Here is a 13,605-nt window from a genome sequence, read left to right on the forward strand (position 1 = left end):
ATTGACATGCGCAGAACCCATTATTCGACTCTGCGCATGTTTATTATGCTATAGTAACCATTTATGTCAAAAGTGGTTACTTTTGACATAAATGGTTACTATAGCATAATAAACATGCGCAGAGTCGAATAATGGGTTCTGCGCATGTCAATTGTGCTATAGTAACCAGTTTTATCGAAAAATAAAAAGGTCAAAAATTGGCAATTTTTTGGAAAAAATCCCTGTACTATAGTACAGGGAAATTTTCGAAAATGGCCGATTTTCGACCTTTTAATTTTTTGACATAAATGGTTACTATAGCATAATAAACAAGCGCACATACGAATAATGGGTTCTACGCATGTCAATTGTGCTATCATAACCACTTTTGACATAAATGGTTACTATAGCACAATTGACATGCGCAGAACCCATTATTCGACTCAATTGTGCTATAGTAACCACTTTTGACATAAATGGTTACTATAGCACAATTGACATGCGCAGAACCCATTATTCGACTCTGCGTATGTTTATTATGCTATAGTAACCATTTATGTCAAAAGTGGTTATGATAGCACAATTGGCATGCGCAGAACCCACTATTCGTATGTGCGCTTGTTTATTATGCAATAGTAACCAGTTATGTAAAAAAAAAAGGGGTCGAAATTTGGTCATTTTTCGAAAATGGCCAAAATATCGACTTTTTAAAATTCAATTATTATGCAATAATATTGCCATATATGCACGCGTTATCATTGTCTTATAGAGTCATAGTAACCAGTTATATCTAGAAAATCAATGTAAACTACAGTACAATTAGTTCAGTGATTTTTCATAAAAATAGCAATTTTTCAACATAACTTGCACTACTAATGGCTCTTTTGCTTGTTTTGTTTGTTACATTATTGCGATTTTATCGCAAAATAATTTACTTTTAAAAAGTCAACATATTTGCTATTATTATTAAACCAGGAATAACAAAATCCATAATCGTACTGAGTTGATTTATTTTATTACAAAAGTATCCAAATTCGGTATATATGAAATTATTTAGTCCTAATAAAAATCAAAACAGCGAGATGCTGCAGGCTCAGGCTATAATTGTAATGTAAAATGAAATATCCAAATATTATACTTAACATGTATACAAGTAGTTAATAGTCTAATTTCTATTTCAATCAATAAACAGTCAATCTATTTTAACATTATCTTGAATTAATTATTACGGTATTGGTGAAAAATGTATGTTTTATATGCTAAAAGGGAAGAACGTACGTACCTGGACGTTTACACTCTATTAAGCTTGGTTTCCACTAGGACGCAACACAAGGACGTAGACGCAATGCAAGTAAGCTGACCAATGACAAGCGACAGTTCGAATAATTCATCGCTTGTGATTGGTCAAATCCTTTACGTTGCGTTACGTCGTTGTGTTGCGTCTCTAGTGGGAACGACGCATTGCATTTTTTTCTGTTTACAAATAAGACATACTAATATCATAAGCATCTAAAGCTAAAATTATACAAAATACCCTTTACCGAACATAAACTATAACAAAAACGTGTTACTAGAATCCATCAACTAACCGTACATTCAGAATAGATGATTAAATACTCCAATAAAGTTGACTCATTCTTATATATTTTAATATAGGTTAAGTTAATTATTTAGTTCAACATGGAACATGGATCTAAGCTACCATCTAACTGAGCCAAATTCAGTCCGATCCGCTGGCCGGAAAAAATACCGGGCAACGTTACGTTTTCCGATCACATACGTAAACATGGACTCAATGTGAACGTAGCTTCAGGCTTATCTGTAGTTAATCATAATTCTATTACCTTAATAATAATAAAGATGCAGTAACACCAGATGGTTAAAGATGATATAAATATGATATATAGTGTGTGACTAAAGAACATTAAATCCCGCTACTGTTCAGTAATACATAAGTTAAAGATATCAGTACAAATCAGAAAAAAAATCGAAGAAGTCATAATTATGCATCTTACAACCAGGCGTTCCTGTAGACTCCTTCATCATTATAAATAAACAAGTGACGTCATAGTCGTCAGAAACTAAAGAGTGTGAATTGATGTTGCAGTATCTTTCGTGCTGATTGCTGTAGGCCTATAATACAACACACTTATGGGGCTGTCTCTGAAATAATAGCAAACAATAGCAGATATGAAGGTGAGCGTGTCATGCCATATTTTATGTTAAGCTTTAAGGGTTGGCCTAGACGTTTGTGACAGGCGGAGTACTAGGCCTACTACTGATTAACATTTCTTGAGAATAGAATACAGGGTTTTAATCTGAATTAGTAGGTATGTACGTTCTTTGCTGTACAGTTCGTTTATTGATAATATCAAAAATATTTATATGTATGTTAGTATAATACTCTCCCTCCCGTACTAGCATCCTTCTAGGACGCGTAATTTCTTTTCGTACATAAGTTGGAGACCCATCATGAAATAAAAATAATAATTCATTAGTCATAATTATATTCATAAGGTGTGACGTAATCGGTAATGCAACCGCTATCCATCCGTCTGTGTAGTCGAATGGATTAGACCAAGGAAGTCAAACAACATAACACTGAGCTCGACTTGCCAAGATAGGCTATGGGGTTCAATATCCCACGTGCAAGTTAGTTACAAAAATCGCTTCCTTTCTGGAGTTTATTTTCCGCAAAAGTATAAAAATTCCAAAAGGGTTACTTACCACAGTTGTACCCAGTGTACCCAGAAGGACAATTACATGTATAGTAAGTACCAGCCGGTACACACGATCCGCCATTTTGACAAGGTTCTAAATTGGTGTTGCAGTATTCGTTCACTGTATTAACTGTGAAATATATCAAAGAAAAAGTTCTTCTAATGATGAGTATTATAGTATATAACGATGGTTTTACGTCACTAGAGGGTGAGATTCGTAAAACTAAACCTACTAACTAACCTGTTTCACAGTGTCTTAGATGATTAATAAGGTTTTACGTATAGTGTTTATTGTTTGGGAGGGCCCTTATAGTGTGGATGTGGGGAGACGGAGTTAATTTGAGGGAGGTGCTTATTTGAGGGATACGTTAATTTTTTTTAGTTTTAATAATATTATTACATTTACTAATAAAATCCTCTAGTAGATATGAAAAGTGGTGAAAAAGAATAACAAATGCTTCATAAATTGTAGACAACAGACTAAAAATAGTATAATTGTGTTATAAATAATAATAATAATAATACAATATTGTGTGTATAAATGTGGATGGGCATTTATTAGATGGTAGTTGTGGGGGGGGGGGGGGCGTAATTATTAATTGATGTTTTATTGGGGAGGTGTTCCGGGCGTTTATTAACATAAATACCATCCTAATTGGTATTATTAATACATTATTCTGCGATACAGTGAGCCCTTTTGGCCTAAGAAGGAAGACTTTTAGACGGCTTGCAACATGGGCAGAAGTATCCAAGGGTCCTAACGGGACACAGATGGCGCACAGTAATATAGATAAAGTCCTGGCAGCTTTCTAAAAAACTCGACTATCGGGGTTTCATTCGATTTCAATCAAAAGCTCGTGTCATCAGTTCTCTCGATGTAATTTTATATACTTATTCCCCACGCACAATATACTCCTATGTACTACGGTACTATATCTTCACACGCGCGGTCCGAAAATAAACAAACAAGGCCATATAGATAGCTGCAGTCGCGTGCTTAGTGTTTACCGACCGACCGACCAACCTACCAACTGACCGAAATTACTGAACATGTTTAAAAATGTTGAAATGTTTTAAAACAGTTATATTTTTTTAATTTACACGTGCGTAGCCTGTCACTTTTGACGTGCTCGTACAACGTAATTTCGAGTTGAAAAGTAAGTCAAGAAAACAGAAATCGGGCAAAAAGAGTGCGCAATAACATTTAACGTGCAGTGCGCGCGCAAAAATCTGTGCACTCATGGCAATTTTGTAAACGCTTAAAATTGCCTGAAACGTAGCCTACTCTTATTTCATCGAAAATAAATTTTGAAAATTTTAAGCGCGCGTACACATGCGTTACATGCGCTACGCACGTAATTGTATTGCCATATGATGATTTATGCCCTGAAATTTATGAGTACCAAATGTTATTTAATTGTGATTCATGGTTGTGAAGATATGATTACAAACGTGATTTCGTTAAATCGTGCGTAGACCGCGTAATTTTTTATTGCGCACCGTGAAAACATAACCACATCGATTCCTGGCCATAAGAAATATACTGTGAACAATTGACTTAGCTAGATTAAACTGATATCAAGATAAGGTCAGAAAGCGATAAAACGCATAGTGATACCGGACCGAGAGACAGACCGACAGACCGACCGACCGACATAGTGAACTATAGAGTCGCTTCCACGCGACTAAAAATGCTATCGCCACCAACGGCCAATTTAGTTGAAACCAACCATGCAGGAAGTTGCAAGGTCATTCACACACCTTACCCGTGAACCCGGAAATTACTTGTACCGCGGGTAGAGTTAAAAATCTACCGATGAAATCATAAATTTTGTTATAAAACTCTTTATAATATCTTCCTAAGATAGAAATATGGAACAATATCGTAATAGTGGAAACTAATTTTATCAAATCTACGTTTCGCGGTACATCTGAGATAGATAAGGTAGGTATTCAAGGCGGAGATTTGTCCCGAAGTTTTTCCATTGTGCTCGCCTATGTCAGAATTAACCATAAATTTCTTCTTAATTATTTAAAGACACTATACCTACGTGTTTTGACCTAATTTTATGTAAAAATAAGTACCAATTGACCTATTGCGATAAAAACATTAAACCAGGTCATTTTTTGAAAATAATTTTTGGCATTTCTTATTTACTTTATATCTACTAACTTTAAATCTATCAATAATATAAATTTATATCCTTTTTTTCTCCTTTCAATGTACAATTTTGTTCATGTTATTCACCATTTGATATTTGTTTTATTGCATTTCATTTATACGGCCTTGTGGAAGTACACATTATTATTATTCTATTATTATATCATCATCATCCTTAATAAAGAGTATAAAAGAGAAATAATGAAATGAAATGCTTACAAGTTTCACAATTGGTTCCGCTATAACCAGAAACACATGTACATTGGTATGATGATCCGTTAATTGAGCAAGTTCCGCCGTTTTGACAAGGATTATTACTACAAGTGTTGGTTCCTACAAAAATTCAAATTCGTTCAAATAATATACAAAAGTCACCATAAAATGAAGATAATGAAAAACAATATACGAAATACATTAACAGAAACATTCTTAGAGTGAAATATTTTGATTACTTGGCAAGTGAAGAGTTAAAAAAAGACAGCACACGTTTCAGGAACGTGTGCAGCGGTCACACGCCTCACGTTGCGTAACATTCTCAAACAAAAGCATGAACGCTTTCCAAATTATGGTATGCAATCTTCCAACCAAATTGCAAGGTTAAGTGTGTTGTTAATAATTTTAAATGGTAGGCCTAATTGTTATACTTCTGTGCTAAAACAACAATAGAAACACTCCTTTGGGACACCCCTACTCAGAGGAAAATATTTTTCCCATTACTAAACAAAAAAAAAACCAAATAATTAGTTTATATTTTTATTAATACAAAAATAAATATCTTATGATATTTTAAATAGGATACTTTTTCTGGCTTAAACATTTTCATTGGTAAAACGTTGGCTGCTAAAATGTCAATTCTTCTCTCAATTTCCAGAGTCAGATGATCAATTATTGTTTATTTTGGTATATTTGTGTTTTGTTTTTTTCACGCAAAAACCCTATTAAGGGACAATTTCGGTTTGTTGTTAGTGTGTCATGAATATATGGTACCCTTATTCGGGGGACACACCTACTGAGTGGGACATTTCGTTAGGGGTGAATAGGGGTACCCATATTTGTAGTACACCACCTGCGCTATTAAGGGAGCAATTGTTTAGTTTTCTTGTTAATGGTCGAATAGAAGTACCCATATTTGGGGGACACCACTATTAATTTTGTAATTCCATAAACCACAAAATTGTTTGAATAACAATAAGTTGTTTTAACGTAATATTATTGAATCACAAAAGCACAGATCAACAACGGCATTGAGTTATCATTTTATCGACGGAGAAAAGCTACTTTCGACTTAGCAATATTTGTTTTAGGTTCGAGACGTTGAAGCCTAAAGACATACTTATTGTAGTAGTTTCATTTCATAAAGAACAATAACATTATAGTTACCAGAGATTTCACAGTTTGTTCCGGAATATCCACTTAAACAACTACAAAAATAGAAGGAGCTTTCAGATGTATCCGTGAAGAAACATGTTGCTCCATTCTGACAAGGGCTCGAAGCACATGGGGTACCAAATGTCTGACAGTTGACACCCGTGTACCCACTAGGACAGGAACATGAATATGTAGAGCCAGACTGTACACACGTGCCTCCGTTGTTACATGGGTTCACGAAACACAGGTCTAGAAAGACAAGACAATTAACAGTTAACATTACATTAATAGGCCTAAACGTCAAAACCACATATATGTGTCAATTTAGGTACCGGTATTCAGTAATTAATTCAGTCAGTTACTTGCCATAACGAATGTTAGCGCTAACAATTTTACATTTATTTTTTTCTGAATTGCAACAGAAAGAAACTTACACCGTTACATTACATTGATAAAATTATAAAAAGTTTAGGAGGTTTAGTCTAAAGTCAAAACCATTCTCTGTCGTTTTTCTAAATAATTTTTCATCTACCATTTACATCTACAATGTTATTATACAACACGTCACAATTAAAACTCGATCCACATGAGTATACATGGGAAGTATTCGTGTTTACCTGTATTTTCACAATTGGTTCCAGCGTACCCAGAAGCACAGGTACATACGTATGATGAGCCAACGACCGCACAATTTCCACCGTTTTGACAAGGATTGTTATCACATGGAGTTGCTAAATAAAAATAGATTGCAAATTCATAATTGAGATGATGAAGAATGTTTTTTATTTTATTTGACTTTATTTAGTTATGCATATATAAACGAACGATAACAATTAAAATGTAGCACAATTAAAACTCCGATAGCAAGAATAAGCTCAAAAAGTGTCACAGAAACGTATTTCTATTGGGATCCTAACTAAACTAATTAATTGGTAGTAAATATATTGAATAATGTACAATAAAGCATGAGTAATATTCCTATTGATGCACTAGCTAACAGGCCGGTAATAGAAACAATATATGCATCATTTGACAGCCTAATAAGCAATAGAATAATAATAGCTTTATCAAAGCTGTGATGTCATTTAAATGCATTTGATTGTCAAATACAATAACATCAAGAATTTTGTAGAACTATAATGTTTATAAACGACTTACATTGCTTTATAATGGGGTATTAATTACTAATACAAATTCACACGTACAATATGTAACAAAATGTGAACAGAATTTAAGATTACCAACTTTCCGAGAACGATATATATATTTCATATATGTTTTTACAATTTATTTTAAAAAGTGTGTAGGCCTATGTGTGAATCGGCTATAAGTTGTATTCTCACTTACTTCCAAACATATCACAATTGTAGCCAGAGTAACCAGATGGACATGCGCATGTGTACCATATACCAGATATTGAGCAGCTACCTCCATTTAAACATGGTGCAACAAGCGTGCAATACTGATCAGAACCTACAAACAAGAACGTAGATATTAAAATTCAAATTCACATTTATTTACTCATCCTTTATAAATATAGTTTCATAGAATAAATGATGGCAAGGATCCTGCATAGAGAAGTTTACACTTCTGTTTTCGCAGGACCCGCATATAGTTAACATGTGTTGTGTGAATATATACCGTAGATATACAACAGGCCTGGATATGACTACGTGGCACTGTACAATGTAACCAACAAAATAACCATGTAAACAACAAAAACATGAGTTTGTGGAATGTATTTGACATGATTCTACTTTATCGTTCATTGAGTATTCAAACAAATTTGCTTAAGTATAAAACTAATTGACTTGTTGTTACTCCCGCTGTTACTGTATTCAAGTAAGATGGTGTTTTTTTAAGTCTATGAGTAAAGTAGAAGTTATGTGTTTGACTTCGCCATATATATTTTCCTCAATATATAAATAGTTTCTTACGTAAATCACAATCTGTTCCTGTGAAACCAGTCTGACATGTACAGGTATATGTTGTTCCAGCTTGTCCATTAGAAGAACAACTGCCATATTCACACGGGGAATTAAGACAAGGATCTTGCACTGAAAACAAAATTACAAAGAAACATATTCATGAGACTATATATAAGTATTACCGTTAAAGATTCGTTTGCACATATTTTTGTTGTATGATTTGGTTTTGTAGAAGTATGTTTATATCAGCTATTATCTTATCCGTTTAATATGTATAAGTTAGTTAGTTATTCGTGGTACTATACGTACCATTTATTTTATCAACAGAATATATATATACAGTATTTTTTTTACAAGTATAAAGTTTAAACCTGCAGACACTTTAAGACAGATTTATTTTTATTGGTCTGTGTTATTTACTGAAAATGTGTTTTATTTACACCTTTGTTTAAATTTGTTAATATTTACTCCAAAATATATTACAACTGTATACTAGCCAGTACATCCAGATTGGTGAAATATAATAGACTGGGAACAGTTACCTCCAGAACACACCTTTATAATATGTTACATGTTTAAGACTTTCTAAAATTAAATCGCAATTTTAAACCCTACCATTTTGACAATTAGTTCCAGTGTAGCCAGGTGGACAATCACATAGGTAGAAGACACCACTTTCCATGCAAGTACCAACACCACAAGTTGTAGAAGAACACACGGCTGAAATAATAAAAATGATAGAGTTATTATGTATAATGGACGTCTAAACTAAATATTTTATACATCATAAAGAATAAATAGCGCTGCATATGAAGATTTATATTGTGAAGACTTTTGCCTGTAATTCTCTCTATAGAATGAAAGATACCGTCTAGGATAACATTACAGGTATTAACAAATCATGATTGCGGTCTTCGAGAAGTATTTCTAATAGACAAAGCTAAAATACAAGTTTAGGCTTAAACGCTGCAATTTAGAACTTAGCCATATTAAAAGCTAATTCGTCGGTTTTATTTCATTTAAGCTACTAACTTGCAAACTCTAACTTTACAGAGTTTGTCTGAGCATGGACCTAGGTCCATGGTTGGAGGTGGAAAGAGAGTTAACTGGTCGTGCGAATATTATGTTGACTGTAAATCGGATATGTCACCTAGTTTAACTCCGTTTTCTGCACGATTCAGCAGAACACAGCTACAGTAGCTTTAAGGTAACTGTTTTACCTACCTGCAAACAATTCGCAGTTGTCGCCATAGCGTCCAGATGGACACGTTGTGCACTCATATCCTCCAGTTGTGTACATTGTGCAAACTCCTCCATTACATGGATTTGGACTGCAGTCATCGACAACTAATAAAAGAAAAACATACACATACTGATGATAAAGTATTTATCCACATTTTCCAGATAGAGCCACAATCCCAGTACGTGCACCGTTAGAATACAGACGGGTTGTGAATGAAGGATTGTAATGCCATATTTATTGATGGAACTGATCACCAAGAGCCCAATTGTCAAAGATTCAAGAAATTGTATTGGTCCACTTTAAAAATAAAAATTCATTTTTCTTGGCATAATTAAGAAAAATACATCAAATTTCAAAAGGCAATGTTAAAATACTATCTAAAAATGGAAGACTATGACGAGATTGGAAATTTCTCAAAGACTCTTTGCTGTATAAATAAATAATTAATAATACCGATCACATACAGCTCTCACAAACTACTGTCTCACACTCACTATTCGAAGTTTTAAGAAGTGACTCGCATTAAGGGACTTAGGTTGACGGATGTGAAATGGAATCAAATGGTACGTTAGCAACAAATGTCAGTATCGAACATGCGAAAACTTACTAGTTTCACAATTGTCTCCTGAAACTCCAAGAGGACAGTCACATTGGTAGTATGTTCCCGATGTTCGGCAGGCTCCTCCATTTAAACAGGGATTTACATTACAGAAAGTGTTATCTGGAAAATAAATGGAAAAAAAAACAGTTACTAAATTATAATGAACTGTTTTGGGAAAGGAACATTATTAAATGGAAGCGTCATACACGAAATTTATTAATTTATTAAACATAATTTGCTGCATTTTGAAAACATGGGCATCATTAGCTAGTTGTATAGTATAAGACATTTTATTCCATTTACTGGTTTGACAAATCGTCTATCGCACGGAATTATGGTTGTTGAACACGATTGTATGAGTATCGTTTCAAAAATTCGCCACTAAACTGGTGTTTTTATCTGCAAATACGAAGAATATATAACAATGCGCAGGATGACTTTTACACTCAAACGTTTTGGTCACTTAGGACGTTCTGGTTAATTTGGACGTTCTGGTCACTTTGGACGTTTTGGTCACTTACCCGTTGGTGGAGTGTAAGTCTCACAGTTAGTTCCCGAGTAGTCAGCCTGACAAGTACACATATAACTCGATCCAGCATTCATACAAACTCCATTGTTTTGACAAGGTTGTGCGTCGCATGGAGCTGGTCCGTCAGCTGTAAAAAACATAAATATTGACATTACTAAAATATTTAGAAAGAGATATAGTATTAAAGGAAAATGAAATAATGTTAACACTGTGCATAACAATGCATACTCAAGGACGCAAAGCAACGCAAGCAATTTGACCAATAGCAAGCGATCGATTATTTGAACTTTCGTTTGTCATTGGTCAACTTGCGTGCGCTCCAATTATGTCCTTGCGTTTCGTTTACATAATAACGAACCTAATTAATTATGTACTATTTATTAGTTTAATCTATGTAATGTGAAAACACTTACTTGTTTCACAGTTGATGCCCGTGTATCCTTCAGGACACATACACATGTAGTATGTTCCTGACGTCATACACATTCCACCATTAAGACATGGATTTGTCTGACTGTTGCAAAATTCATTTTCTAAAAAAGAATATTATTATAATTATTTTAAAGCCAATTCAGACAATAATTGAGTCCGCAACATATAGAATAGAAAATGATTAGTCAAAAGTGTAAATTCTAAAAAATCTGTGATTCAGAGAAGATTCAAATGATCATCTTCACATTTTGTATAAGAAGCTTAGCGAAGTTAATCCAAACATCATTTTAATGAAAATCCATATACATCTTTTTAAAAAAGGTAATAAAATAAGACATCACTACAATTTACACTATTTCTATTATTCCAGGATTCAGACGGCAAAATGACGAAAAAACAATGTTGGTACACATGGCGTTTCATAGAGTACGTAAGATGGAATCGCTTTTATCTATGTTACAGACAAAATCATCAAAACGCTGACTGGTGGCGCTTGTAAAGGAATACTGTACTAACTTAACATGGAGGAACAACATCAAAAAGACACGTCCAGTAAAATAATAATATTCTAATAATATTCCCATACATACATATTTGTTATTGATTGAGACAGTTCAGCATTTAGTATTAATTTTCAATAAAATAAATAAAAATGAGGCAAAAAATATCATTTGTATCAAAATTTAAGTCAAGTAGAAACAATCCATTAAATAAAGGAAAAAAAAAGATTTACTGTAATGACGCCCAACTATTATACGCCACCAACAATTCATATAATATACTGTACTGCTATTAATAACCATTTATTCAAAAGCATATTCTTAAAGTTTCACACCAAAAAGTTTCAATGATCAAGGCGAAACTATAATTGGCTTATTTTATTCAATCAAAGCATAGCGGATTTCAATAAGAACACCAAACCCCTCTCTATTACCTTTATCGAGAATTACAAAGAAGCATTGTTTGTGTGTAATCAGAAAGAGTACCTAACAGGTTTGATAAACGTCAAAACACACAATGAATGGGTGTGTAAGAATACACGTAACCTTACCTAGAGCTGGTCAGCCATGATGGTTAACAATACATTCAATTATATACACAAAAATACAACCTATTTTTTGGAAATTCGGGTTTAAGAAGTTGAATAGGATAATTGTAAATCGGAACTATAGCATGCACTAATACGAACTATATTTATTGTGAGTTGTAATAAATAGATATTCTTTGTTTGATGAATAGATTTGCTCTTGCTATGATTTTGCAAACAAATTTTCTATTGATTTCTGAATTTTTTACAGTAGAGTATATGCCTATATAAAAGAAAATAAAAAACGATTTTATTATTGATATAAAGTTTGCATGCGGTATACTTACTTATATTTACTTCTGAAGAACTCTCGACGTTTTTATAAGTATATTTTGAATTTGATAAAGTATATTAATCAAAACATCAAGAAACTCAACAGCTCTTTTCAGAATTAAATAGGCCTACAGTTAGTGGTGTACCACAAACTTTATATCAACGTATTGATTCGCCATGCAAACCATCAAACAAAATTGTATCATGTATATTCTCATATTTGAAAAACTAGTCTTAACCTAATTCCATGCATTCAACATGATCAAATTGACCATTGAGCAGAGTCTAAATGAAATACAACAGCTATCGGAGAACAGTAGAATCAAGAAGCTAATAGCTTTATTCAGTAAAAGTAGAACAAGTTTTAACTTTCTTTTGTTATTTATGAAATTAAAAAGAAGTAAAATAAATGTTTCTAGATATATAGATTGGTACCATAAAACCATTTATAAAATCAGTAACATTCACAAAGTTAAAAATAAATAAGCTTTAACATATTTTAAACTTGAAAGAAGCGTAGGGGCGAACTGAAATAAAAAAAGTTTCAGTTGAACTTCGGTAAAATTCAAACAAAAGGTTACTGATATTTCACATAATATAAACAATCACTGAAGTTATTTTTTCTTTCTTATGATCGGAAATTATTTGTCAGACAACCTCAATTTTTCGAAGAAGACATGATTATGTAAATATGTACTAGTAGTTTGATCAGAAGAGAAAAAGAGTGTAAGGTCTATTGAAGATGTCATCAAAACGTTATAATAGCATAACACGAGAATGTTAACCTCAATACATAAAATGCCGTTGTATATTAACATAAAAGGTATTAAAACTGTTTTCATTCTTTTTTACAATACACTGGTAAAGATTAGTAGAGTAATAATATTCAAACTATTTTTGGCAGATTGCCAAATCGGTAACGTTTCATTCATTCAAGCCTACAGCTCACACACTACCATTAAATTGCACACGCCTTATACACTTTGTACTGGAGAAACTATGCACACATCTGAAACTGAAGCCACAAAAATGCGATATATATTTTGTACGTTTGAAACGAGTGTGCATTTTACACGTAACGGAACTAGAATTGCATACACATTAAACCAATATTTCAAATGTGATGGCACTAGTTACAATCCGTTATACGTGATTAAATACTAATAAGAATGATGTATAACGTTTCATTACATGTACGAATGTATGTAACAAGCCAGTGAATAAACAGACATTGAAGAAACAAAACCTTTACTAAAATTGTTAAGGTTTTCTAATTCTAGTAGA

At 33.1% G+C, this 13,605-nt stretch overlaps 1 protein-coding gene across 1 annotated transcript in view; it reads right to left on the reverse strand.

Annotated features, from left to right (window-relative positions):
- Positions 1-972: 972 nt before the first annotated feature.
- The window catches only part of LOC140055525 (uncharacterized), a 33,108-nt gene continuing 20,475 nt past the window's right edge, over positions 973-13,605 (reverse strand). The window contains exons 15-26 of the mRNA XM_072100865.1: positions 10,943-11,062; positions 10,522-10,656; positions 10,007-10,120; positions 9,381-9,503; positions 8,772-8,876; positions 8,166-8,285; positions 7,576-7,701; positions 6,846-6,959; positions 6,241-6,477; positions 5,080-5,193; positions 2,707-2,829; positions 973-2,142 (exon numbers count right to left, since the gene is read on the reverse strand). Coding sequence (XP_071956966.1) covers positions 2,129-2,142; positions 2,707-2,829; positions 5,080-5,193; positions 6,241-6,477; positions 6,846-6,959; positions 7,576-7,701; positions 8,166-8,285; positions 8,772-8,876; positions 9,381-9,503; positions 10,007-10,120; positions 10,522-10,656; positions 10,943-11,062 — 1,445 coding nt within the window. The 3' untranslated portion in view covers positions 973-2,128. The remainder of the gene's footprint in view (positions 2,143-2,706; positions 2,830-5,079; positions 5,194-6,240; positions 6,478-6,845; positions 6,960-7,575; positions 7,702-8,165; positions 8,286-8,771; positions 8,877-9,380; positions 9,504-10,006; positions 10,121-10,521; positions 10,657-10,942; positions 11,063-13,605) is intronic.

This window comes from Antedon mediterranea, chromosome 7 (assembly GCF_964355755.1).
Source record: "Antedon mediterranea chromosome 7, ecAntMedi1.1, whole genome shotgun sequence".
NCBI classification, from domain to species: domain Eukaryota; kingdom Metazoa; phylum Echinodermata; class Crinoidea; order Comatulida; family Antedonidae; genus Antedon; species Antedon mediterranea.